The sequence below is a fragment of the Typopeltis vanoorti genome, chromosome 5 (genome assembly GCF_054136105.1).
Source record: "Typopeltis vanoorti isolate ZY-2024b chromosome 5, IOZ_Tvanoo_1.0, whole genome shotgun sequence".
NCBI classification, from domain to species: Eukaryota; Metazoa; Arthropoda; class Arachnida; order Uropygi; family Thelyphonidae; genus Typopeltis; species Typopeltis vanoorti.
In genome coordinates, this window is record NC_143553.1 from 74247758 (window position 1) to 74275106 (window position 27349).

A 27349-nucleotide genomic window follows, 5' to 3' on the forward strand; every position below is an offset into this window, starting at 1 on the left:
AAATTCAACATTATCATAGCGTATCCATTCCCTTTATCCAAACTCGGCTGTAACATTGTTATAAAATATGAGCAAATTACTAAAACATGACCTTCCTTTAGTAAACCCATGCTGTTCCTTGCAGAGCATAGCATGTTTGTCTACCCATTTTCGTATGAGAGTTTTTACCAACTTCTCTGAAATCTTCACTACCACACCAGAGATACTGATAGGTCGGTAGTTAGACACACCAGTTTTTGCACCACTCTTGTGCAATGAAACTATCATACATTCTGTCCATTCCTGTAGTATCATCATTCCTGAGAGGAGACTCAAGTTATACAAACATGTGAAAGGCATAGCCAATTTGGCTGAACATTCCTTTAGCAAATGGGCTGATATTCCATCTGTTCCCTATAGACAAATTCTTATCCAAGTTATGCAACAGCTCTTCAACCTCATTTTCATGAACCTTTAACTCTTCATCCAATGTAACACTGTGCACCATGTTACATACACCTGGTTGATATATCTTAGCAAAGTGAGCACTCATTAACTGAACAATCTCCTTGGCTTCTGGCACTCGTGTACCATCTGCATTCAATAAAGTTATTCTTCCACATTCATATTTTATTTTACTTGTGGCATAATGATAAAATTCTTTTGGATTGCCTTTAGCTTACATGACCAATTTCTTTATACTCTGATTTAGCTTTTCTCACAATACTCATTACTTTTCTGGCCTGAGCTTTATATATTTCATAACTCCTCTCACTCTTATTCTCACAATATTGTTTCTACATCATCTTCTTCTTGTTGATCTCTTGCTTAATAAGGATGTACATCCGTTTCACTCTCAACCTATTTATTCTTCAAACACTAAGGATACCTTCAGATACCACCTCATTTAAGCACTTTTTTCAAAGATTCACATGCATTACTGACATTTTTCCCATTCAGTAACTGATACCATATGATCAAAGATAGTATTCTCTTAAGTTGGTCATAATTTCCAGCTTTGTAGTTCAGCATGTAACATGTTTTAATTGGAGCATCAATATAATTGGATACTTCCCAAGAAAGTACAGCATGATCACCGTCACCAATTAGTGGTAAAATAGCCATATTATTGACAGAGATTGAATATGATATGCATCATATTTCTCTGTGTCTTAGACATTTGGGTTGATTACATGATAATCAGTCTATTAGTGACTCATAAAATAACAATATTAATAAATCTGGAATTAAGAATCTTTACCTGAATGGTAGTATTTTGAGTTCTAAAAATACACCTCCATTGTGCACTTGGGAAAAAAACAGAACATGCCTTTCAATTGGAAAAGTCCTGCATACTATCATAAACTATTTGTCAAGTCACAGTACTATCAACACTGCAGCTGTGTAATGTTGACAAATGAGGAACTTGTTACACACATTTGACCTATCAATCAAAAGATAGTAGGATTAGAGTATGGAAATAATTTCATGAAAACCCAAAACCTATATGTGTTTCTCTCACATTTCAACAAAAGTATTTGTGAAAAATGATGACAACTGCATTGCTTAACTTTCCTTCCATAGTAGATAATGGATGAAAAGCAATGGTGAAATCATTTATGAAGAAAAATGTGCTGCAGGATCCCTTGGGAGTCAAGTAACATGTCAGACAAGTCCATTCTTATTTTCTGGGTACACTTTCTAGTAGTCACAGTGTATTCTATCTGGAGATGGTGTGAGCTTTTTTCAAGTGAAGATAATTTACCTGTTCTCATACAAAGGTAATAGAGTTTTTCTCCCAGAAAATGCAAGTTTTCATCCTGTAAGACAGAAAAATTGGCCAAAAAAAACACAGGAAATTAACAAACAAAAGTACTGTCTATCAGGGCATATGATGGTTCTGCAATAGGTGATCTCACTGCAGGGTGTTGAGTCTTTAGGAGCCATTTAAGAGATAAGAAATCTAGATCTGTGCTGAAGTTCAGACCAGAATTAGGTCTGGAATATTGGAAACCTGATCTAGGAGAGAAAAATTGGGAACCTGGATTAGTGATTATACAAATCTGAGATAGGAAAATGGCTAGATAATTGATTTAGTAACTTGGGAGACTTGAGGACTACTTTAAGAAAATTTTGTGCCTACATAATGCTTCTGAAGGCAGTTTTTTTTTTCATTTTTTAAGGTTTCTTTTTTAATGTGGTATAGTATTGTTAATGTGAAGCTCAAAAGATAATAAATTATTGGCTTTGAATCAAGCATTTTAATTTTATCTTATCTTTATTTTATAATATTTGTCATAATAATTATGCTATGTTACTTTTGGTTTGGATTTAATGTATACAGAAGCGTTTAACGTTCTTGAATAATTGCTGCAAGGGGTCATAAATTATCAACTTTATAACTGAAAGTTTATGTAGAAAAAATATATAACATTATATAACATTCACAAGGCTGTGAATGTTATGATTTGCATGAATTTTTGGATTTAGCTCAAACTTAGAACAAAACTGATTGTCCTTTTATTTGAATCTCTGTCCATTTGAAATGGAAATCACTAATTTACCTTAATATTGATATTTAGTATTAAATGTAATATTTAGTATCTTCAGTTTTTATTGAATAACATGCTGTATTTCAACTATTATGCTTAAGGTTTTTCATTTTAAAAGTGAGTGTGCATGCATTTTGTGCAAACTGCGCCATAAACACATTATGCTAACTGCTGAGTCTGTGAGAGAGAGTGTTTATTAACCGACCTGTCCTCTTCAGGACAGCAAAATTAATTTTAGAGAAGTTTTTGATGCACCCCAAATATGAGGCAGTATTCCAAGGGAAGTCAGATTTAGAATTTATACAGAGTTAATAGCTATACAGATAAAAAAGTAATATTTTGAGCAAAAAAAGATGCTAAATTTTTTGGAGGCTGAGATTGCTGAAGGGGTGTATTCATGCCAGGGGTAAGTCAACCTGAGAAAGAGAAACTGCTGTTCATTAAGCTGATCTATTCACTAATCATTATCAAAGGTAAGAGGAGAAGCTGAGGCCTTTTTTTTATGAGAAAAAAGACCATCCCCCAGAGTGCTGTCATCAGCAAACTGGGCAGTGTTTTGGGATCAGTAAGAAATGGTTGTTTATATATATGAGGAGGAAGATGTATAAATATTAAAGACCTGTGTAACATGTGCATTAATAGGAAAATCTGACAACAGAATACTCTCCACAATTACTTATAATGAATGGCCTAAGAAAACTTGCAATCTAGTTATGAAAGGTGAAAGGTGTAGAAAAGGTGCATAAGATGCAGTTTGCTGGGAAGCTCTCAATGCTGAACTATATCAAATGTGAAGTGCAACAGCACAAATTTCTCCAAACTTTCCATTTGCACAGATCTGGAGTTGAGTGATGTAGGCAAGGAAATCTCTGTGAATCTGGCCTGATGGAATCCATATTGGTGGTCACCTAGTAGTTGACAATTCTCCAGGTATTGAAAAAGTTAACTCTTGATGACTTTCACAATTACTTTAGGCAACACTGGATGAGAGCAGTAGGTCCATAGTATGATGGTAGACACTTATTATCACTTTTTTGGAATCAGCTGCATATGAGCTACTTCCGTGCTGTGTAAGGTGGCTGTCAGCTGAGTATAATACATTTTAGAGATAATAAAGAACACAGGTGTTAGCTTAGCAACATATATCTTGAGAACAGTTGTTGGGATAAAATCAGGATCTGAACCCTTTTTAGTTTGCATGTCATTCTGCTAGAAGTCCACAGAAGGTATGTGATGCTGTGTTCCAAATAAAGATGGAGGTGTGCCTTGGTCCATGCAGGAGCTCAAAGAGAATGATGATTCCCAATGGTCAGCTTTATTTTTAGGTGATACTGCCATTTGGGTGAAAAGACAGATATGAGCACAAATGGACAAAAATTGTGCCCAATATTTTTTCCAAGGGACTAGAAGGCATTACTGCCATTATTGCTGGAGGTGTTTTCTCCACTTAACCTTTATTTTTCATTATTTTTTGTAATTGTTTTACAGATTTTGCATATATTAGTATGGGACAGGGATGGGCAACCTTTTTAAGTGTGCATGCCAAAATTGCCAAATCTTTGATGCAAACTTTTCTCACATACCAACTGAAATTTTGAGGAACATATTATTATTTGCTGTCTTTTAAGTATTGGGAGAACCTTTTCAAATAAACAAAAATCACACTAGTGCAGTAAAATCAAAAAATATTGTCATGTAAGATTGAATGAATGTAAAAATTAGTGACAGAATATTTACTTAAAAGTCCTTCTATGCTGTTGATAGTATGTATATTATTTATTTACCTTTAAGTGTAATCTAGCTGCCACATACAACCATGCAATTTAAAGACACAATTTTTAACATCAGCAAAAGAGTAAACAATAGTATAACTAAGATGAAAAGCCAAAAGGCTATTTTTCGGGCAAAGTTGATCAGTTAATGGGATAAAAATCCCTTATTGTTTTTCAGCCAGTAAGCGAAACAACGATCGAAAACTACGATCTGAACGTTTCATGCCGACGAACTGTCAGCATATCCAAGCGTAAGTGACCACTTGGTAGTGCCACACCACGGCAACTCGTTGCAAAGGTGGAGCAAAATCCCTCACTGTTCTTGATATTTTCTCATAATGTAAAACACACAGCTCTTAGGAGATGTAATACTGTTTTACATTATGAGGAGAGGTCACTACCCAGACTGGTTTCAACCTTTTTTGAGGTCTCATCAGTGAGTAGCTAGACCTAGAATATCAGAGTTTAAGTGAAAAGAACTTACATACTTTTGCTATACGATTGCCAGAAAGGTGTGTCACTATATAATATTATTATAACATAGTATAACTAAGATGAAAAGCCAAACGGCTATTTTTCTGGCGAAGTTGATCAGTTAATGGGATAAAAATCCCTTATTGTTTTTCAGCCAGTAAGTTCGTCGGTATGAAACGTTCAGATCGTAGTTTTTGATCGTTGTTTTGCTTACTGGCTGAAAAACAATAAGGGATTTTTATCCCATTAACTGATCAACTTCGCCAGAAAAATAGCCGTTTGGCTTTTCATCTTAGTTATACTATGTTATAATAATATTATATAGTGACACACCTTTCTGGCAGTCATATAGCAAAAGTATGCAAGTTCTTTTCACTTAAACTGATATTCTAGGTCTAGCTACTCACTGATGAGACCTCAAAAAAGGTTGAAACCGGTCTGGGTAGTGACCTCTCCTCATAATGTAAAACAATGTTACATCTCCTAAGAGCTGTGTGTTTTACATTATGAGAAAATATCAAGAACAGTGAGGGAGCTTGCTCCACCTTTGCAACGAGTTGCCGTGGTGTGGCACTACCAAGTGGTCACTTACGCTTGGATACGCTGACAGTTCGTCGGCATGAAACGTTCAGATCGTAGTTTTCGATCGTTGTTTCGTTTACTGGCTGAAAAACAATAAGGGATTTTTATCCCATTAACAGAGTAAACAATAATTCTGATTTAAAAAAAAAAAAATTTTTTTTTATAAAGCTCAATGAGACAAGTTTTTTCAAGTTTTTCCAACATATTACATTATACAATCTCTAATCATTTTACTTGACTAAAGCACAATAAAAGAAAAAAAAATTAAAGATATTCTTTTATTAATTCTTAATCCCTTATGACTAATACATAAAAATTACAGATAAAGTAAAATGTTATTTTACCTACATAATATATTAAACAGAAGTTAATCTTTAACATTTTTTAACAGAAAACATGAAATAAAAACTAGAGAAAAAAAACGAATGGACATTTTATCTATTTGGCATCAGTGAGATGTCTGCTGCTGCATCATTGATGACAGATAATTTATATCAGGTTTATATTTTGTAACTTTATAGATATCCATGCACTATTAGTTTCATCTATAAGGCTACTCCTATTACGAGACTTAAAGTTCATCACAGAACAATGATTAACAAGAATATGTAGATGCAAAAATGGATAGTAATACTGTTGCAATGGTTTTTAAACATACAAAAGTTTCTGGAATATTATTCCAAGTCCTTAGTACCTCATTTTTCATACTTCTGTTACTCCCATCTGTAATTGCTCCTTTTCAATATTTTCCAAGTCTGAGGTCAACAAATTTCTGTCTCTAAATTGAACTACTTTGAAAATCAATAAACTGCATTTCTAAATCATCCATACTTATCCACAAAAACATCTGCAAGTTTAATTCATCCAGTTTTATAGTGTCTGTAAACAATGAATTTTGAAGTCTCTTCTAATTCTCTGAACAACATATTTAGACAGAACTGCTTGACAGTTGACACAATGATGTTTAAAAATAGCTTTTGAAGGCATTATATTGGCTGTCTGTTTTATCATCCTTTTGGACATCATTGATTCATTTCTTTAGGTTTGGAAAATATCTAAATTTCTCACTGTCTCCATCCCTGTTAAAAACTCTTAGTTTCGTTTCAGATGCCTTTGTCATCAAACATAACATCAAGAGTCTTACCAGAGGCCTGTAGTTTAAAGTTCAAGTCATTTACATGTTTGCAAAAATCTGCCAAAATCATTAGTTTACAAACCCACATGATTTCATACATTTCTTTATAAGATATTTATTGATTAGTCAAAAAGAGATTTATCTCATCCAGACATTCAACAAATTGTTTCAGAGAACAAGACCAGAACAAAGCCAACGAACATTGTTGTACATTATTAGTTCATTGTACATCAAATCCACCTCATTCAATAGATTCTGAAATTATGTTTTATTCAAAGCATTTGCAGAAATGTAATTAACAATCTTACTGTTTGCATCACTTCTTGAAGTTCCTTTAGGCAAGCTTTTACACATAAAGTCTCCTTATGTATGATGTGATGAAAACCTATCAGATGTTGGATCTGTATTAATTTATTTAATTATTTTTAAAGTGAGCCTTGGGTTGCATGTCGGAAAAAGGTTGTTGTGTGCCATGTTTGGCATGCATGCCAAGGGTTCCCCACCCCTGGTATAGGAGTTAATGAAACTGGAGCTTTCTCAAACCACTTATGATTTGTTGTTATTTTTTTTTTTTTTTGGACTACTCTGTTGCACACATCTTGGAAAGTATTGCTTGGGTATTGGATGGGAATTTTGAGCAGAATGAAGGTCCTCATTCCAACATAGATAATTCCTGTCACGTGATCATAACAAATATATGGATATGAAGAAGAGAAATATTAGTCTGCCAAAGAATACAAAGTAGTGAATGGCTTAGGGGAGGTTGTACTACAAGAATGCAACTGTTATGAGATTATGATCCATATTAACAAGTATAGAGGTCACTTCAGTAGTGTACTTGGAAAGAAAACTGGTTAAGAAAAAGATCCAGAGTGTTTGGTGTATAGAGAGGGTTTTCTGGTTTTTAGAGAAACTGTTTACTTTTGGTCACTACGTACAGCAAATATAGTATGCCCATGCTCTAGAGATCTTCGCTTGGAGACTTGCCAAGAATAGGCGATTCATGCTGAAGAGGAGAAAGAAATGAAGGACGTATGAATTGATCACCAACACACGAAATCACATGGTTTATAGGTAAAATTTTCCAACTATTATACAAGCAACATAGTTAACTACAATGATCATAAAAGAGAAGTTAATTTTCCGACATGTAATAATAAACAACTCATCCCACAATACGGATTAATTACCCTATTATCGGAATGGATTCTCCTTCTGTTGACATGCGCAGAAGTCGAAGGGTCTCGAATCTGTGGGCATACTATACCTCAGCTTGTTTTCCTGCTTGGTCAGTGGAATTGGAAAAAGGGAACTAGTTGGAGTAATGGACATCAAAGTCATTGAGGAAAATGACTTCCCTATTAGGATAGTTCGATTGTAGGAAATCAAACACTGAAAATCAAAGAGGTCAAAATGATTTTCAGAATTGGGGAGCAATAAAGACAGTAGAAAAAGAGAGATTCAGTTTTAGCCATCCTCTTTTAATGATGTCCTCACAGTTTACACAGTATGACCCTAAACTTCAAGTCTCTCCTTGCCTTGCTACTCCCATATCCCTCATTTCCTCCACCTCCTTTAATATTTTCTCACCAGTTGTATATTACATATCTCATTCTTGCTTAAGAAACTTCAGCACTTTACAGTTTGTATCAAGAACTGCATGCTTGCCACTCACTTGCCCACTGACACACACGCACACACTATTCACATTCTCCTTTAAGGCCACAATATTTGCTCTGTACCTGGTAGTTCTCCCCACTTTGCATGTCCACAAACAACAGTATCTCCAAGTAGATGTGTCCTAATACAATTACTGTATTTTTCGATAGATAACATGTGCATTATCTATGCAAAAAAGTCTAAATTTGTTAAAAATGAACATGCGCGGTATACATTTGAAAGGTATGAGAGGTAAATTAAATGTAATAACAAAACTAAGGTAGAAGTATTACTTAATATTTATTGAACATTTCACTATTCAAATCCAAAAAATTCTTCATCAGACTCAATATTGAAAGAATCAATTGCGTTAAAAATTTTGTTTTTAATGCAATTTAACCATATTTCTTCAGCTTCATATTCATTGTCACCAGACACCACTGCATTCCTTTGTGCTTTAATGAAACCATTTCTAACTCAGTTTTCACTTACAGCAGCCCAACTTTCTACAATCCACGTAACTATATCTTTATATGATGTTCTTTTTATCTGCCCTGTTTTGTTATATTCATGGATGCCATTCATCATCTAGTCTTCCCACTTAGCCTGCAAATTGTTTTTGAATGGTTTATTTACTGCAAGATCAAGGGGTTGGAGTTTTTTTGTTAAACCACCTGGAATGACGACCAATTTGGAATACTTACAATTGTTTTAACTTCTGCTATTGTGTGTGCCCTACACGAATCCAACACTAACAAAGATTTTGGGTTGAAAAATGCCATTTTTCTCTTTCGCCACACATTCTCCAACCAAAATTTCATAACCTCAGAATTTATCCAACCTTTATCATTAGCAGTAACAATAATATCTTTGGAATCACAACCTTTTGGAACAGTCTTTCTTTTGAAAATCACCATTGGTGGCAGTTTGGAACCATCTGCAGTTATGCAGAAAACCACAGTAAAGTTAGACCTTTCGTGCCCTGTTGTAGCAACTGAAATATCTTTTGCTCCCTTCAGATTCACAGTCCTAGAACTAGGCATGTCAAAACTTACGGGAACCTCATCCATATTCCCAAAGTAACAAACAAATAATGATTTACTTTATGAAATATTTTAAAACAAGATGTACGGAATAATGTAACTTCCTAAAATACAAAAATTGTACACCTACCTTTCAATTGTTGATGTAACTAGTTACAAGAGAACGATGCAGTCCACACAAGTTATCTTTCGGGCCCAATGGTCACACAAAAATCATAGTAATGTCACAGTGCTCCCCAATAATGTGAAAATTGTAAAATTTGGAATTAAAAACATCGTCCACTTCTACTAGCAATGCACGTGCTTTTAAAGAATTCCTCCATCCTCTGTCTGTACTTCCTAACTCTACCGCTAGTTGGTGCATGCACATTATCTATACATCAAAAGGAGTGATGAAAATGTTGGGGGTGCATGTTATATATCGAAAAATATGGTAATATACAAATTAATGTGTTAAAACCCAGAAACTCAGGTTTTAACAGCAGTTGCCTCAAAAACAGACATGTAGGAACACAATCCTAGTGACTTTCCTCTTATGGGCATTGCTGATCCACACACACACACACACATAGCTTACTGATATCAGTCTGATAGCTAATTACCTATTCAGTTCACTAATCAGTTATTTAACAATATTCATTCCAATTTAGTTACCAACTTGTTGCGTGGTGGTCTATCAAAGGCATTTGCAAAATCTAAATACAATGCTGTATCAACTCCCTTGTCCAATGCATTTTGTCACTTTGTCATAATAATCAGCTCAGCTAATACCTTTTTATTCCCTTATAGGGAGTAGGCAAGGCTGTTTTAGCCCTATCTAACTTTTGGAGACTGAGTTGACAGTTCAATCTCCACTAGTAGCCAATCAGAGATATCTGTCCCAAGATTACGATTAATTTTAAGTGGCATCCAGAGAGCCTCCGTAGCTGAGTCAGTATAGATGAAGCCCTTTAGTCGGAAAGACCTGGGTTTGATTCCCGTCCATGACATGAGGAACCTTTATCTGGTCTCTTTCGACTAAAAGGTGAGTTAGCCATTGGGAAAAAACCCTCTACAGAGGTAGAGGGTTTTATCACCTGGAAACTTGGGTTTTTTGTCCCTCAGAACAGGTAAACCCGCCCCATGAACACACATACAGATCTACAGTCATAAAATACATACCTAATCTCTCACTAGGCAGGCTCAACCAGTCCTAAGGACAGTTCAGGAATGGGGGGGAACCCCATAGAAATAAATAAATAAATAAATAAATAAAATGGCATCCAGTGAAGAAGTGACTAACAAGTGCAGCCATCTTGTGGTCCCTAATCCTAACACAATATTTTTAATGTTTGAAATAGTATGTGTTCTACTGTCAGGTTTCTTGAGTTTACAAGAAAAAAATCCCAGTTTGTAGGAGAAAAAAATCCACCAGAGATTGACCAACTCGGGAACTTGCCAACTAGAAAATTGAACCTAGTTCATTCTTCAGGTGGCCTATCACTGAGGAGTGCAAACACAACTTCAACTGAGCTACACAGGCTCTCTTGTAATAATAAAATAAAAATGAATAAATAGTAAGTAAATTATAAACTATTATTTAATAGTCTGTATAACCATTAGTGAAAATAAGAATTTTTTTTTTTTATTCAAGTGATTTCTATTTTATCAGTGAACTAGATTATCGACGTAACATATCTTGTGAAATGTGTGGTGAACATGTTACTGGTGGTTATGATCCAGAACTGAATCAGGTTATTATCTGCCAAAACCGAGTAAAGTCTACTGGGATAACTCAGGGAGTATTGGCTCATGAGATGCTTCACATGTTTGATTATTGTCGTGCAAAATTGGATTTGAAAAATCTTGACCATCTTGCTTGCACTGAAGTAAGTATTTTTTTCACTTAGTTTAGATAATAATACTCCCTTTCTTGTAAAACTCAACAGTTAATCTGAACTCACCATTACATACAGTAGTTCTAAAAACATACACACCCAGTAGTTTTGTCCTTTAGTGTTAGCTAGGATACAGCACACCAAATTCTGAATGAAGGTAATGTTTTTATTCTCAAATACAATTCACCACAAAGTAAAGAAAATAACATAAAAAACATGGTCAGTCGTGTAATCTTCACAAAATTATCAAATTAAAGAACGATAACATGTAGACAAATGGCTTCACTTATTATATTATATGTTACTGTGTTTAATGTTCATGTACATTAGTACATGAACATTAAACACAGCAACATACAGGTGATAAGAATATGACTGTTCTTATTCCTGCATGCTCTGACTACAGTGCTGTTTGCAGTTTCTTCAGAATAACAAACAACACTGGTTCTGTGGCTTGGTGGAGATCAAATTGAATATATATTGTCTATACAAAGTTCCTGATAATATGCATATTATTGTTTCCTGCATTTTGTCTCTTTTTATTCCCTTTTGCTGTACTCATCAAATGTTACTGCTCCTTAACAGGATTAAGGTCGCGTTGTTAGGAGACCATGGTAGTAATTTTAATGTTTGTTTCTGCAGGTAATACCTAAGACTTCGGGGGTCTAGTGATAATAAAATATTAATGGAAATGCAAAAATAACCTTTATTTTTAGCCTGATAATTATTTTAACTGTCAGTATATAAATGACACTTTTTTTTATCTCCATTACATTGTGAGGTGAGGTAACATTTATTTACTCATATGTCAATCCACTTTTTTGCTAATCTTAAAATGAATATTCCTCCTGACAGAGATATGTGCAAACTTCACTTTTAATGGCATTTTCGCATTTTTCTAAATACTTCATTTTTGTAATGCTACTGTATGTATTTAACCTACACTTAAATTGTTAGATTAAGATCTGATCAGCATGTAAAAACACAAGCATATGAGACATTTATGGAGGACAAAAATGAAGTATAAAAAAAAAAAAAATCTTGGTATCTTTAACATATTTACACCCAAGGTATAAAACTTTCTCTCTCTCTCTCTCTCTCTATATATATATATATATATATATACTAACTAGTCTATCACCCTGAAAACAAGGTGATAGAGAGGCTAGTTAGGACCAGGATTCAAAACTGGGTTGGCAGCAGCAGCAGAATTCTCTTTGACAGACAACGCGGGTTTGCTAAAGAAGAAGAATCGTGTTTTAGCATTCTGTATACTTATTATAACAGGGTGCAGATGCTTTGAACAAGGAAAATGCATACACACGGTGGTTGATTTAGATTTTGCAAACACTATCAATAGATTGCCATATGAAAGCTGGTAATTAAATTGGCACAGGTGGGATTGGATGGTAGATTAACACATTGGATTGAAGATTATCTATCTGATAGGTATCAGCAGGTTGTGTGTGGGGGAGCATGATATCCCAGAAGAGGAAAATCACTAATGGTGTTCCCCAATGGTCTGCTTTGGGGCCATTGTTGTTTAATTGTATGTAAATGACATTGGGAAGGGCTTGAATAGTGATATACATTAATGATATTCAAGTGATAATGCATTAACAATAGCTATGAAGAGTAAAACAGATATTGTAGCTTTGCAAGAGAAGGGCAAGTGGGGATTCAGCTCACTGTAGCAGTGTGTAATTTTATGATTTGGGAAGTGAAAATGGGGGTGGAAAGGGTGGTGAAGTGCAACATATAGCCTCTCCCACTCAAATGTACCTCACCTTCCCGTGGTCCATCCTGTTCTAAAAGTACAAACGAGGCACTGGCGACCTAGTATGGGCGGTATAACCTTAACACCCTAACAGAGTAAATGCTGTTAGATCTGCCTGTCCAGAGGCGTTAGGTGTCAGCCCTACCACTGGAGTTACTCAGCGACAGGTTAGCAACCTGCCCTGGGGAAATTCAAAATACTTTCAAGTTTCATGCAAAGAAAAGCCGGACGGACTGTCAGGAAAAAGACCACAACCCAGGAAACGGCAAACAAAATTGGAAAAAGGAACACATAATGAAGATTGCAACATGGAATGTGAGAAGCATTGCACACAAAGAAGAAGAACTTGATAAACAACTAAACCAAGCTAACATAAAGATATGTATAGTAACAGAAACAAAGAAAAAACAAAAAGGTACAAAAGAAACAAACAACTATATACAAATCTACAGTGGGGTAAAAAAAGAAGAAAGAGCAAAAGCAGGTATAATGATTATGGTACATAAATCCCTAAAGAACAATATTGTATATTACAACTATTTGAATGAAAGACTAATAGAAATTAGACTCAAGACATTAAGAGGCCACATAACAATATTTGGTGCATATGCACCAGAAGAGGGAAAAGAAGAAGACAGTAATATATTTTATAAAGAATTACAGAATGCCATAGATAAAACAAACAAAACTGACTATTTACTGCTAGCAGAAGACTTAAATGCCAGAATAGGAAACAAAAAATACAAAACAAACATAGGTAAATTTGGCGAAGATACATGTAATCAAAATGGTCGCAGATTGCGCGATTTTGTCATTTATAATAATATGAGAATAATGAATTCAATGTTTAAACACAAGGAAATACATAAATATACTTGGTCAGCCAGAGGATACAAATCAGTAATCGACTACGTTATCACAAATTTTAAATTAGCGGAGTTAATTTTAGATGTAGGAGCATATCGAGGCTTTGAATTAAACTCTGATCATTATATGGTATCAGCAAAAATTCGTTTTAAACCAAAGTGGCTAAAAACACACAGAATTGAAAATTCTTACCAGCCAAGCTACAAAATTTCTTCATTGCAGGATCTTCAAGTTAGACTACAATATCAAAAATGCACAAACTTAAAAACAGAAACCACACATGAATCAAGTGACATAGAAGATGAATGGGAAAATTTGAAACAAATTCTCACAAAAGCAGCAACAGAAACCATAGGAATAAAGCACAAATGGATTAGAAAAAGAGGACTACGAGACTGGAACAAACAAATAGAAAATATAATAAAAACCAAAAAGGACAGTTACCAGAAATGGCTAAATTCCAAAACAATAGAAGCAGAAATAGAGTATAAACGAAATAGTGCAATTGCAAAATAAGAAGTAAGGAAAAAACATAGAGAAAGATGGAACAGTTTCGTAACAGAACTAGAAAAGGATTTATTTAAGCCACAACCCAAAACCTATAAAGTAATAAAATACATGAATAAAGAAATAAAAGAAAAGATAAAAATACAAACAATAGATTTAGAAAAATGGGTGACCTATTTCCAAAATCTCTGGACAGATGAGAACAATGAATTAAAATTTTATAAAACAAAGAATGACCTAATAGAAAATATCATAATGTTAGAACTGAAAAATATCATAAAGAAGATGAAAAATGGGAAAATGCCAGGAGAAGACAATATAAATATAGAACTATACAAAAATGCAGGTGAAAAATTTAATGAAAGACTTATGAAATTTTTTAATATGGTTTGGATGTCTGGAAAAACCCCTAACTCTTGGTAAAAAGCACTGGTTATCCCAATCTATAAAAAAGGAAACAAAGACAATTGCAATAATTATAGGGGAATTAGCCTGCTGAATGAATACAGGATATAAAATATATGCTGGAATATTAAAAGAGAAACTAAGCAGCATTGTAGAAGACAAATTACTAGAAGAACAAAATGGTTTCTGAAAAGGTCGATCCTGCATAGATCCAATTTTTACTTTAAAATTATTAATAGAAAAGAAAAGAGAATTTTAAAAAGAAACACACGTGGCCTTTATTGATTTTGAAAAAGCCTTTGACAAAATTAGCAGACAAAAATTGTTTAAAATATTAACCGATTTAAACATACCAAACCATCTTTTACAATCTATTCAAGAAATATATACAGGAAATAAAATAGCAGTTAAATTAGAACACACCTCAGAATGGAAAGATATATCAAGAGGAGTATGACAAGGATGTACCCTCTCACCTCTGCTTTTCAATATATATATAAATGAAATATTAACAATCTGGAAATGGCATAACCCATTTGGTATACAAATGACCCTGCAAATGAAGATAGATACACTACTATTTGCAGATGATCAAATAGTATTAGCTACATCAGAAGATGACTTACAAAGATCATTAAAATCATTAAATGATATCTCAAAGCACTATAATATGACAATATCCAAAGAAAAAACAAAAATAATGGCATTCAAAGGAGAAAACCCAATAAGAAAAAAAATAGTGATAGATAATAAAATACTAGAACAAGTAAACACTTTCAGATACTTGGGATGTGATCTATCATACGAAGAAGAAAAAGACATAGACACTAAAATAAATATCAAACTTTGTCAAAGTAAATGGTATAATAAATAATATATTTAAGCCATCCCTGGTACAAAAACACACTAGAATCAGACTATATAATGTCTTGGAGGGTTAGGAGGGTTTTTTTGTGTGGAGAGTGGTAGGCATTGCCTGAAAGTATGGTGAGTGATATCTGGCCAGTAATGCCAGATATCACTCACCATACTTTCAGGCAGTGGTGATTATAGCTGACCAGTACTGCATTCATTATCTCTGCAGACAATGAATGCATTTAAGTCAAGATATGATAAGCTGTTTGTATAAGAGTGGAATCTTTTTCTATAAGTTTCTTGAGCCCATGGAGGTCTCATGATAATAGTTATAATAAGCACATTGACAGAATCAGCCAGTGCAGTGATAGAAAAAGCATGCCATAGTGGACTAGAAGTGAAAAAAAAAGTGATCTAGGAAAAGAAGAAATTGCAAAGAAGAAAGTTCCTGGCAAGTAAATCAGCATATGCTCTTATAGTGTAAAAATGTTTATATATAAAACTAGGGCATGTGTTAAAATAGATCAAAGTTGTCGGAAGAACATAGATGGTAAATTATCATGAAGTTAGCAAAATGTTCAGAATGTTATTAATAGAGTCGGAAGATGCAGTATATCTTAGCAGGATTTGGAGATAATAAAGGTGACAAAACTTCAGGATATTGTAGAAATCTAATAATTCATCATCATCAAATTCCTGCCATGTACTCTCAAGGGGTGTACAGGATATGATAGTACTACATGAAAAAAATTACATCATTACTAACTTCCTATCTACCATTTTCCACCAAGTCGGTCTGTTACTTGTCAAGACTCCAACATTATCAGATCTTATATTTCTATCGTTTAAGGCACTTTGTACCGTATCAATCCACCTATATCTTGGTCTTCCTCTGGGTCTTTTTTCTGCCAACCTGGTAGAGAACACTTCTTTTGCTATTCTTTCTTTGCCCATTCTGTTTAAGTGACCATACCACCTGAGATTAGCACTGCTAACGCATTCCTGGATTTTGACAATGTCAAGTTCTTTCCTAATATCCTCATTTTTAATATGATATTGCCATCTGTTCACGCCTATAATCTTTCTCAGGACTCTCATATCTGTGGTCTCTAGTCTTTGGTCAAAAGTTTTACTTCTGACCCAGCTCTCAGATCCATAAGTTAAAACTGGTTTGAACACTGTCTTGTATACAGCTAATTTAGTGTTCCGAATGAAATTTTGTCATGTCGTACCATCATTTTTTATTTTGGTTTAACCAATAAGAATACAATTTGGTTGGCTAAATCCCAAATTGCCAGCCCATCCTTGTTCATTCAGTATCCAAGTAGATACCCAACAGGGTGCACCACAAGAAGGTGAGGATTGGACATTAGGTCAGAAGCCCTGGTCGGTTCTCTGCATTCCTTTAAAGGCTATGTGGAGGTCTCCTCTCAGTTATACAGCTTTGACCCTTAAGCACCCCTTTGACCCGTAAGTACTAGAAATCTAGTAATTACTGATGAAAAAAGTTGAGAAATCTGAAATGGAAAGGCAGGTGGTGGTGGTGATATCTGGCCAGTAATGTTCAGATTTTACTTGGTAGTACTTCATAATATTAGGTAGCTTGGTCAGAAGATTAAATTCTACATAATTGGAGGAACTAGCATAGTATCTTTTGTGATTTTCTGTTAATTGCATTGCATGTTTGGGTCACTTAAGGATCAAAGCCAAATAACTGGAAGGAGACCACCAAATCGCCTTAAAGGAATGTGGAGAACTGACTGTGTCTTGTGACCTAATCCTAATATCCAATCCTTACCTTCATGTAGTGCACCTCATTAGTAGGCATCCACAGGTTACTAAATGAACAAGAATGGGCTTGCAGTAAACAACTTTTGTTGGCTTACACCACAAATACTTATGATGGTGCAACATATGAGATTTCATGTCAGCTGGGGCATTGCTCAGTTAAACAAGGCTCTGCTGTTTTCATCAGAGAATGAACAGCGAAAAGTCAGCTACTGGACCAAATTCCAACTCAAAATTGAGAAGAAGAATAAACCCCAAGTCAGAACTGAAGATAGGAACCACTATTGTAAGGAGTATTAATGGAAAGGAAATTGAACTTTCAGAAGAACTGGGAAAACACTACATATGCATAATTGGCATTACTGAGAAAAAGAAGACAAAAATAGGTGTAGGATGTTATATTCAACCAATAATGATCAAGGAAAGTAAGGAGTAGTGATAATGTTCAAACAAAACATAAATATAAACTTCTTGATTGGAAGGTAGTTTCAAGTAAAGTTATGTGAGAAGACTTCAAAATGGGGAAATGGACAAAGAAGAAATTTATTTTTGCCTGTGGTCCCACAGAAGGTCTTACCCCCCCCCCCCCCCCCAAGGAAGAACTGGAGGAATTTTTGAGTTATTGAGCAGATAGTTGACATAAAGAAAGTGTAAAAAATGGTCCTGTTGGAGATGTAAACAGCAGACTAGGAAACAAATCTCACCAGGCATATAGAAACGTTTTGGGAAAATTTGGAGAAAAAGTCAAAGCTAATCATAATGGTAAGTATCTGCTAGATTTCTGCATTACTGACTAGTCATTACTAACCATGTTCCAACATAAAGATATGCACAAGTTCACGGAGAGAAGCCGCATGAAATAAGTAAAGCTTCATTGACTATGTCATTCTTGATAGTAATAGATATCTTTGTGCTGTTTAAGGATATTGGTAGGGAGGATTTAAAATTGGGAGTACTATCACTTAGTTCTAAGTAGGGTAAAAATTAATATCACATTGAAAAGAACAGTATGTAAGAAAGCTTTAAAAAGTATTAAAGTTGATCAGCTTTTGGAAAACGAGAACAAACCTTAGTGGCAAACTCTCAAGAAGACATTGATTGATTTATCTAGGGAGGTATGTGGTGAAGTTGCCTTTAAGGATAGCAAAATAAGACCCCCCCCCCATGGTGGACACAAGAAGTTAAAGAAGCAGTCCTGGAAAAGAAGAAAGAATATCAAAAGTTTCTAGCAAATAAGTTGACATGTTCCCCAAAATGAATATGGAGAAAAATGCAAGAGAGCTTAGCTATGTGTAAAGTAGCTAAACAAAAAGTCATGAGATGACTTTGGTAAGAATATAGAAAATAGATATCAGGAAAGTGGCAAAATGTTCTGGAAGCTATTGAAAAATTTTAGAAATGGTGGGAAGAGTACTGTAAAAGGAATCAAAGATGATAAAAGTGACATGAAAACTGAAGATAAAGGTATTCTAGATGTCTGAAGTAATTACTTTGAAAGACTGGTAAACAAAGCAGAACAAGCAGTGACAAAACAGTAATTTTCAATAATTGAGGGTTGAAAAACTTGAAATCTGGAAAGGCAGCAGAAGTAGCTGATATTCGACCAGAAATTCTCACGTATGGAGGAATAAAAGTTTTGCTGTGGTTACACTTCATAATTCAGAGGGTATGTTCAAAAGGTTGAATTCTAGATGATTGGAGTAGAGCTCTTATAGTTCCCATCTATAAAAAAAGAAGGGAATAAAGTTGAAGGTGAGAATTACAGAGGAATTTCTCCACTGAGTATTCCAGGTAAGATTTATGCAAGCATACTTGAAAAGAGGTTGAGAAAAATGTTTAAGAGAAACTTGGTGAAGAACAAGCTGGGTTCAGGCCAAATAGAAGTCAGATTTTCACTTTATGACAAATAGTTGGGAAATTATGGGGATATAACAAAGATCTAAGTTTTGTAGATCTGGAGAAGGTATATGATCAGGTGCTCAGAGAAAAGCTTTTCAAAACACTATTATTTTATTGGGTAAATGGAACATTATACAGAGCAAGCATAATCTATATTTAATTTGTAAATATAGATTATTTACAACTTAAATATTATTAGATTATTAACCCAGCAGTTAGAATTGAAGAAAATACAGGAAAAGATGGTTTGATTTAAAATCAGGGGTAAAAGAAGGACGCTCATTATATCCACTCATATTCATCATCTATATGGATCGCATTATGAAAGATAGATTCATTAAACTTGATATTATAATTTGAGATATCATACTTAGCTCTTTGCTTTATGCAGATGATGATGTACTCCTAAATACAGTGGAACCTCGATTGTCGAACAAATCGGTTCCCGAACATATTTTCTGAACCATAAAAGCATCGGTTTCCGAACAGAATCTCAGTTCCTAAACAGACAAACCGGCAGCCACTTGACCCCCCCCCCCAGGGTGAGATGTACGGCGGGAGAGCGTCACTTAACGCTGCAGCCTCCTCTCAATCCAGACACCTGCTCGAATTTGCAGTGCCTTTTCTTGATTTTCTTCATGTTTTGCTGTTTTTTTTTTTGTTTTGTTTTGTTTTTTTATAAATTATTATTAAATAAGTCACCATGGGACCGAAGAAGGATAGTGATAGCAGCAAAGTGAAAAGAAAAGTTGTTAGAACCATGATAGAGGTGAAAAAAAGAAATCTTATCCAAATATGAAAATGATGTTCGTGTCTCAGATCTTGCTATGCAGTTCGGTATGGCGATTTCAATGATCTGTACACTACTCAAAAGTAAAGAGGTGATCAAGGAAGCTGATGTTGCAAAAGAAGTGAAAGTTCTTACTAAACAAAGATCTCAGATGATTGAAGTGCAAAAATCGTTGCTGATTTGGATAAACAAGAAACAGCTCTGGTGATAGTGTTTCTTAGACTGTAATTTGTGAAAAAGCGAGGCAGTTATATGATGGCCTGTTTAAAAAAAACCCTGGTATGAGTGGTACTAATAAGGCTTGGGTAACTAGGCAATTTTTTATTCAGTGGATTCATGAAGTCTTTCCCCCAAATGTGAGAAAATACCTTCAAGAAAAAAATTTGCCATTAAAATGCCTTCTTGTGATGGAAAATGCTCCTATTCACCCTCCAGGCTTGGAGGACGAGTTAGTGGAGGAGTTTGATTTTTATCACAATGAAGTTCCTGTCCCCTAACACGACTCCTCTAATTCAGCCCATGGACCAGCAGGTCATTTCGAACTTTAATGAACTCTATACCAAAGCACCGTTTCAAAGGTATTTTGAAGTGACCTGTGACACAGAATTAACACTCAAAGAATTCTGGAAAAATCACTTCAATATCCTCCATTGCTTAATATTCTTGACAAAGCCTGGGTGCAAGTGACTTACAGGACCATAAACTCGGCCTGGAGGAGATTGTGGCCAGACTGTGTAGCAGACAGAAACATTGAGGGCTTTGAGTTTGAGTATGTTGCTGTTGTTGATGATGATGTCTCTGAGCAAAATTATGGGCTTGAAAGTTGGCAGTGCTGATGTGGAGGACTACAGGAATGAGCTCATCATGAAAGAACTGGAACACCTTCAGAAGGATAAGCAAAAGGCGGTGGTTGAAGAAATTCTTCAAAGACAGAGGAAGGAAGAGAGGATTCCTAGTTCCTTGATCAAAGAAATGTGTGTGAAATGGGGTGAGGTGAAAAGTTTTGTGAAAAGAGATCACGCTTTTTCGTCTATATTTTATCTATTTATTGTGTTTATTCTTTTTATGTAAGATTTTATGCATTAAGTACTGTTGTAAAGGTTTAAATAAGCAATTATCTGGGGTTTGGGAACCGATTAATCCATTTTACATTCATTCTTATGGGAAAATGGTTTCCGTTTTCAAACAAATCGGTTTCCGAACAGCCTTTAGGAATGAATTATGTTCGACAACCGAGGTTCCACTGTATATCCATTTCAAGTCTTCAGAGTTCTCTAACTAAATTGTATAACAGCTATAACAAATTTGGCATGAAAATCAGCAATAAAAAAACCAAAACTATGAAAGTAGGCAATAACATAGAAACCTACAGATTCTACATTCTTTATGTAGCCCCTGTCTTATCCTAATTTACGCTCATGCACACACCTACACATTTTACCGTTTAGGCAGTTGGAACCGAAATCCTGCAGAATAGGTTGATTACTCCCTATTCCTGGAGGTGTTCTATGCGTGTAGAAGCATGTGTTCTGGGGGATGAAAAACCCAAGTTTCCAGGTGAAAAAACTCCCTACTTCTGTATGAGACTGGAGTTCCTCACATCATTGACGGGGATCGAACCCAGGTCTTTCCACCCAAAAGGCTTCGTCCATACTGACTGAGCTATGGAGGCTCATAGAACCTGTAGAACGAGTAAAATGTGTAGGCTTAAATTTTAGCTATTTAAGCAGTTTTTAGTGAAGATTGCAAATTAAATTGGAAAATAAACAACAGATTAAGCAAAGCTGGTTTGGTGGGGGAATCAGTTGAATTGATTTATATGGAATAAGAGAGAAATTAGCCAAAACAACAAACTAGTAGTTATACAAGATAATGTACAAACCAGTTTTAAGTAATGGATCTGAGAGTTGGTTTAGAAATAAAGTACTTGATCAAAGATTAGAGACTACGAATATGAGAAAGAGTTCTGAGAAATTTGGAGATTGAACAAATGGCATAAATTTCAGCACATTAAAAATGAAGATATTAGAAAGGAACTAATATCTTCATTTTTAGCATTGTTAGCATTCAAGAATATGTGAGCAGTGCTTATCTGAAGTGGTATGGCCACTTAAATAGAATGGATTGAAAAGGTTAGTCAGAGAGGTGTGATGCCAAGATGGCAGGAAAGAGACTCAGAGGAAAACCAAGGTCTAGGCAGATTGAGTCAGTCAGAAATGGTTTAGAAGCATGAAATGTTCGATACAACAGTACTGGAGTACTGACAAGTAATAGACAAATTTGAAGAAAAACTGTTGTTAGGAGATTACTAATAATGTAAGCTTAATCACATAGTGCTATCATAGCAGCCTGAACACTTCTTGAGGGAATGGATGTCCATTTGCTAGGGTAAAATCTGGAATTGGCTAATTACCTTCAGTTCAAACAGTCAAAAGGCAAATGTTGTGTCTTCCTTGTAGCTGTGATACTGAGGTAGGGACTCTATTTAAAAAAAAGATGGGGAGAGAAAAGTGGTCAGCTTTCACTTCAAAAAACAGAAAACTTATCCAGTATAACAAAATTATCCTCTGTCTTTGCTATAGTGAAAGCTGACTATAAAACTGAACGTGAGAATTATCAAAGCATTTCTCTGAGTGTTCCAAATAAGACTTATACAAGCATGTTTCAGAAGAGGCTATAAAAATTGTTAAAGATGAACTTGGATTAAAAGTTGGAGTTTCAGGTGAAATAGATGTCAGCACAGTTAAAGTACAACATACTGCTTCTCCTAGTCAAGCACGCAACCCCTATCATCTCTTGATTTGGCTTCTTTCACCAGAGAGAGTGAGAGACTGGCAAAATCAGCAAGTATTCCCACCACAAAAGAATAGCTTCCTTGTTGGAGCAAATGTCAGCTAGACATGCTAAATGATAGATAACCTTTATTGCCTGGTGAAACACAACTATTCTTTTTTTATATTGAAGCCTGAAGTGTTTTATGCCATGTTTAGTCTCCTGGGCAAGGATGGTTTTACCTTCTCTTCTCTCCCTCTCATACACACACAGACACATACAGTGTGAGTGATACACAATGAAGGGTATCACTGGTAAAAAAAAAAAAAGTTTTTGAAAAAGCTTTTCTACTTTTTTGTCGCAAAAAAAATTGCATCCACACCCACTTCAGTCAGGACATAAATGCATAAATGATTTACATCACCTACAGACATCCAACCCTAATATGCTTGAGACCAAACCTTAAATAATAGTTACAATAACCACAGTACATCTTAACTGTCCAAATCACAGTCTATAAACTTCTGCCACGGGGGTAATACTTGTCCATGTGTATGCCTGATATTCTGTAACGGTGTGTGTTCACGGGACTGGTTTGCCTATTTTGAGAGATGAAAAACCTGAGTTACTGAGATAAAAAAATCCTACACCTCCATATGAGGCCGGTTAACTCACCTTTAGTCAAAAGAGACCAGATAAAGGTTCCTCACATCATGGAGAGGATGATGTGAGGAACCCAGGTCTTTCCAACCAAAGGACTTCGTCTATACTGACTGAGCTACGGATGCCCAACAAGATATCATGGCAGTTAAAAGCATGTGTAAAGTGTCTTGAGACAGATATTTCACCTTCATTCTTGGCCTTAGAATAATGCATGAGACATTTTTAAACAGTTATCAATAAATTAAAATTTGGCTTTGAAAAGGTTAAATGCATCAAACATATCTGACCTCTTACTTTGTAAGAGGCCAGAAAGTTGGCAATGTCTAAAGACAAAGTTGATTTCCTGGCATCATTCCTCTTCTTGCCTCTCCTCCTGCATAGATGACTAAGACAAATACCTCCAATCTTACTAGAAACAGTGTACACATCTCCTTTAGTCATTTGCCAGAAAGACATCAGAAGAATCTTGAATAACCTAGATAACAAAAAAGTTAGCACCAATAGCATCTCCCCATTTGGACTTAAAAGTTGTGCCCTAGAACTGATGGCATGCTTTATAATCTCTGCACTCTTTTACACTTGGCTGGCATCTCTCCCAATATACGTAAGCCACCCTATTTCAAAAATAGGGAGATAAGTATGCTACAAACTGCTGACCCATTGCTTTCACTTCAGTCTTCTCTAAAATAATGAAGAAAGTCATCAATAAGTTAGCATCTTCACTACCTGGAGACTCACCAGTTAATAACTACCAATATGGATTATGCCACTCCAGATCCGCAGCCACCAGTGATCCATGCCAGTATAACCCATCACCTACCTGGACACATGCAATGAAAATGTTTAGAGAAATCTCTTGTTTTTCTCTTGATATTTTCCAAAGCCTTGATCAGGTCTGGCATCACGATATATTCTTCAATTTACCATTCTGCATAACTATATTACCTGCATTCTGTTGGTTATTTACTGCATGTGCTGGTAGACATCTTTCTCTCTCTCTCTCTCTCTGACAATTTTTGCACACAAAAGTTCCTGGTTAATTTCACCTTATTTTTGCTAATACCTAGCTTGCTAGGCAAGACCAGTAAAGGCTAATATTCATCTTTAGCCATTCCTGGTAATTTTATCACATCTGTATGCTTTACAGTGGCTGCACTGCATAGTTCAGAAAGCCTGGACAGAGGGACGAATTCCCGATGATTGGAGTAGAGCTCTCATAGTACCCATATATAAAAAGGGAAATAAAACTGAATGTGAGAATTACAGAGGTATTTCCCTACTGAGTGTTCCTGGCAAGATCTATGCAAGTATACTTGAGAAACGGTTGAGAAGAATTGTGGAAGAAAAGCTTGGTGAAGAACAAGCTGGATTCAGGCCAAATAGAGGCTGTCAGGATCAGATCTTCACTTTACGACAAATAGTCGAGAAAGCATGGGAATATAACAAAGATCTGTAATTAAGTTTTGTGGATTTGGAAAAGGCATATGACAAGGTGCCAAGAGAGAAGCTATTCAATACGCTACAGTTATATGGTATCAGTGGGGAATTATATCAAACAATACTTAGTCTTTATTTGAGTTGTAAGTCAACAGAATTGAAAGAAGTACAGGAAAGTGGTTTAATGTTAAATCTGGTGTGAGACAAGGATGTACATTATCCCCTCTGTTATTCATTATCTATATTGATCACATTATGAAGGAAAGTGGTATTAAACATGATATCAAAATTGGAGATGTTAATGTCAGCTCTTTGCTTTATGCAGATGATGTTATTACTTCTAAATAAATCTGCTAGAAGTCTGCAAGATTCTCTGACTAAATTGAATAACTGTTGTAATAGATATGGTATGAAGGTCAGCACAATAAAAAGACAAAGACAATGAAAATACAGAATCATTGAAAATGTCAACTGTGTTGTGAATGGAGAACCTGTGGAACAAGTAAAACATTTCAGCTACTTAAGCACGATTTTTAGTGAAGATGGTAAATTAAATATAGAAATAGACAACAGGATCAGCAAAGCTGGTATGGTGGGAAGTAAATTGAATAAATTCATATGGAATAAGAGAGAAATTATTCGGAACACTAAATTAGCTGTATACAAGACAGTGTTCAAACCAGTTTTAACTTATGGATCTGAGAGATGGGTCAGAAGTAAAACCTTTGACCAAAGACTAGAGACCACAGATATGAGAGTCCTGAGAAAGATTATAGGCGTGAACAGATGGCAATATCATATTAAAAATGAGGATATTAGGAAATAACTTGACATTGTCAACATCCAGGAATGCATTAGCAGAGCTAATCTCAGGTGGTATGGTCACTTAAACAGAATGAGCGAAGAAAGATTAGCAAAACAAGTGTTCTCTGCCAGGTTAGCAGCAAAACGACCCAGAAGAAGACCAAGATATAGGTGGATTGATATGGTACAAAGTGCCTTAGGTGATAGAAATATAAGATCTGATAATGTTGGAGTCTTGACACGTAACAGACTGATTTGAAGGAAAATTGTAGATAGAAAGGTAGTAATGATGTAATTTTTTTCATGTAGTGCTATCATATCCTGTACACCCCTTGAGGGTACATGGCAGGAATTTGATGATGTATGCTTTCTCAAAACTTGCTGTTATTCTTTTCTGCTCAAGATAGTACTTTTACCTGTCTAGCCACTCACTCTGTACAAATCCCAAATTTGTCCAATTTTAGAATACTGCTCTCAAATTTGGGGTATTGCACCAAGCTTTCCTAAAAATTGATGGTATCCAAAAGAGGGCTGTTTGGTTGATTGATTATACTGTTCTCACTCACACTAATCACTATCTCTCAGTGATTGGTGTGAGTGATAAAATTCAAAGCAAACCCAGTGAACCTGCTTCTCTTATTTCTTTTTCATTTTATGTACTTCTCTGGAACATCTGTTCCAGAGGAGTACATTCCTTGTAGCACACTGCCGAAGGACTTCAACTGCCAGTTGGTCAAAAATAATGAATAAGAATAGATTATTTCGTTCTTAACTCTTGCCCACATATGGCACTAGTGTGCTAGAGATTCTGAAACCTTGTGTGTGTGTGTGGAATTGATATTAGAAAAAAAAAGCTAACAGTTTTTTCATGGGTAGAGTTATGATTAAAAAATATGAGTATTTGACCATGAATGAAATTGCTGATAGGCATATTTATATTGTAACATATGCTAGCATTGGATATTTGTTGGAATTATAGCCAACGCTGTGGCATCAGAATGTGTGCATGTAACCTGTTTGTTTTCCATCTGATTTACCTGCTTTGTGTGTGTGTGTGGGGGGGGATTTCTTGGAATAAAAGACTTCCACTTCTGTGTGATTGACTGACTCACTGTCACACCATCCACTGCCTTACATGATGATATGCATGATAATGCATAGATTGCTTGGATCAGTGCCTGGCATGTAAAACCGCAAGGGCTGGATGCTGATAGTGCATGAGAAGTGGTAAAGTAATGTTTGAGGGAGGTAGTGGCTGACTGCATACCTAGAGTCAGGAGAGTAAATCAAGTGGGAGTTAAATGAATGAATAACACTATTAAGCTTGAACTGTAAAAAAAGAAACAATTGTGGAGGGAATTTAAGGAGAAAGGTGACCAGCAGGCACATGAACAGTACAAGGCACAGGCCAGAAGGATAACTAGTGTGGTAAGAAAAGCAAAAGCAGATTATGAAAGGAAGTTAGCAATGCAGGCTCAAGAGAATTCCAGATAGTTTTTTCGATATGCTGCAAGTAAAAGAAAAAAATGTATATGGCAGAATGATTTTAAGGAATGCCAATGGTAGGGAAATAACTGAATCAGTTGAAATAGTAGAATTGCTAAGTGAACACTTTGCAAGAGTATATCATCCTGATATTGCAGGAATGAGGGAACTGATGGCTTATACAGAAACTGAAATGAATGAAATGGAAGTGAATAGCATATTACAGA

The 27349-nt window shown here is 35.3% G+C and overlaps 1 protein-coding gene across 1 annotated transcript in view; it reads left to right on the top strand.

Moving 5' to 3' along the window:
- The window catches only part of LOC150106535 (mitochondrial inner membrane protease ATP23 homolog), a 93804-nt gene that overhangs the window by 19297 nt on the left and 47158 nt on the right, over positions 1–27349 (top strand). The window contains exon 3 of the mRNA XM_090392517.1: positions 10848–11064. Coding sequence (XP_090248643.1) covers positions 10848–11064 — 217 coding nt within the window. The remainder of the gene's footprint in view (positions 1–10847; positions 11065–27349) is intronic.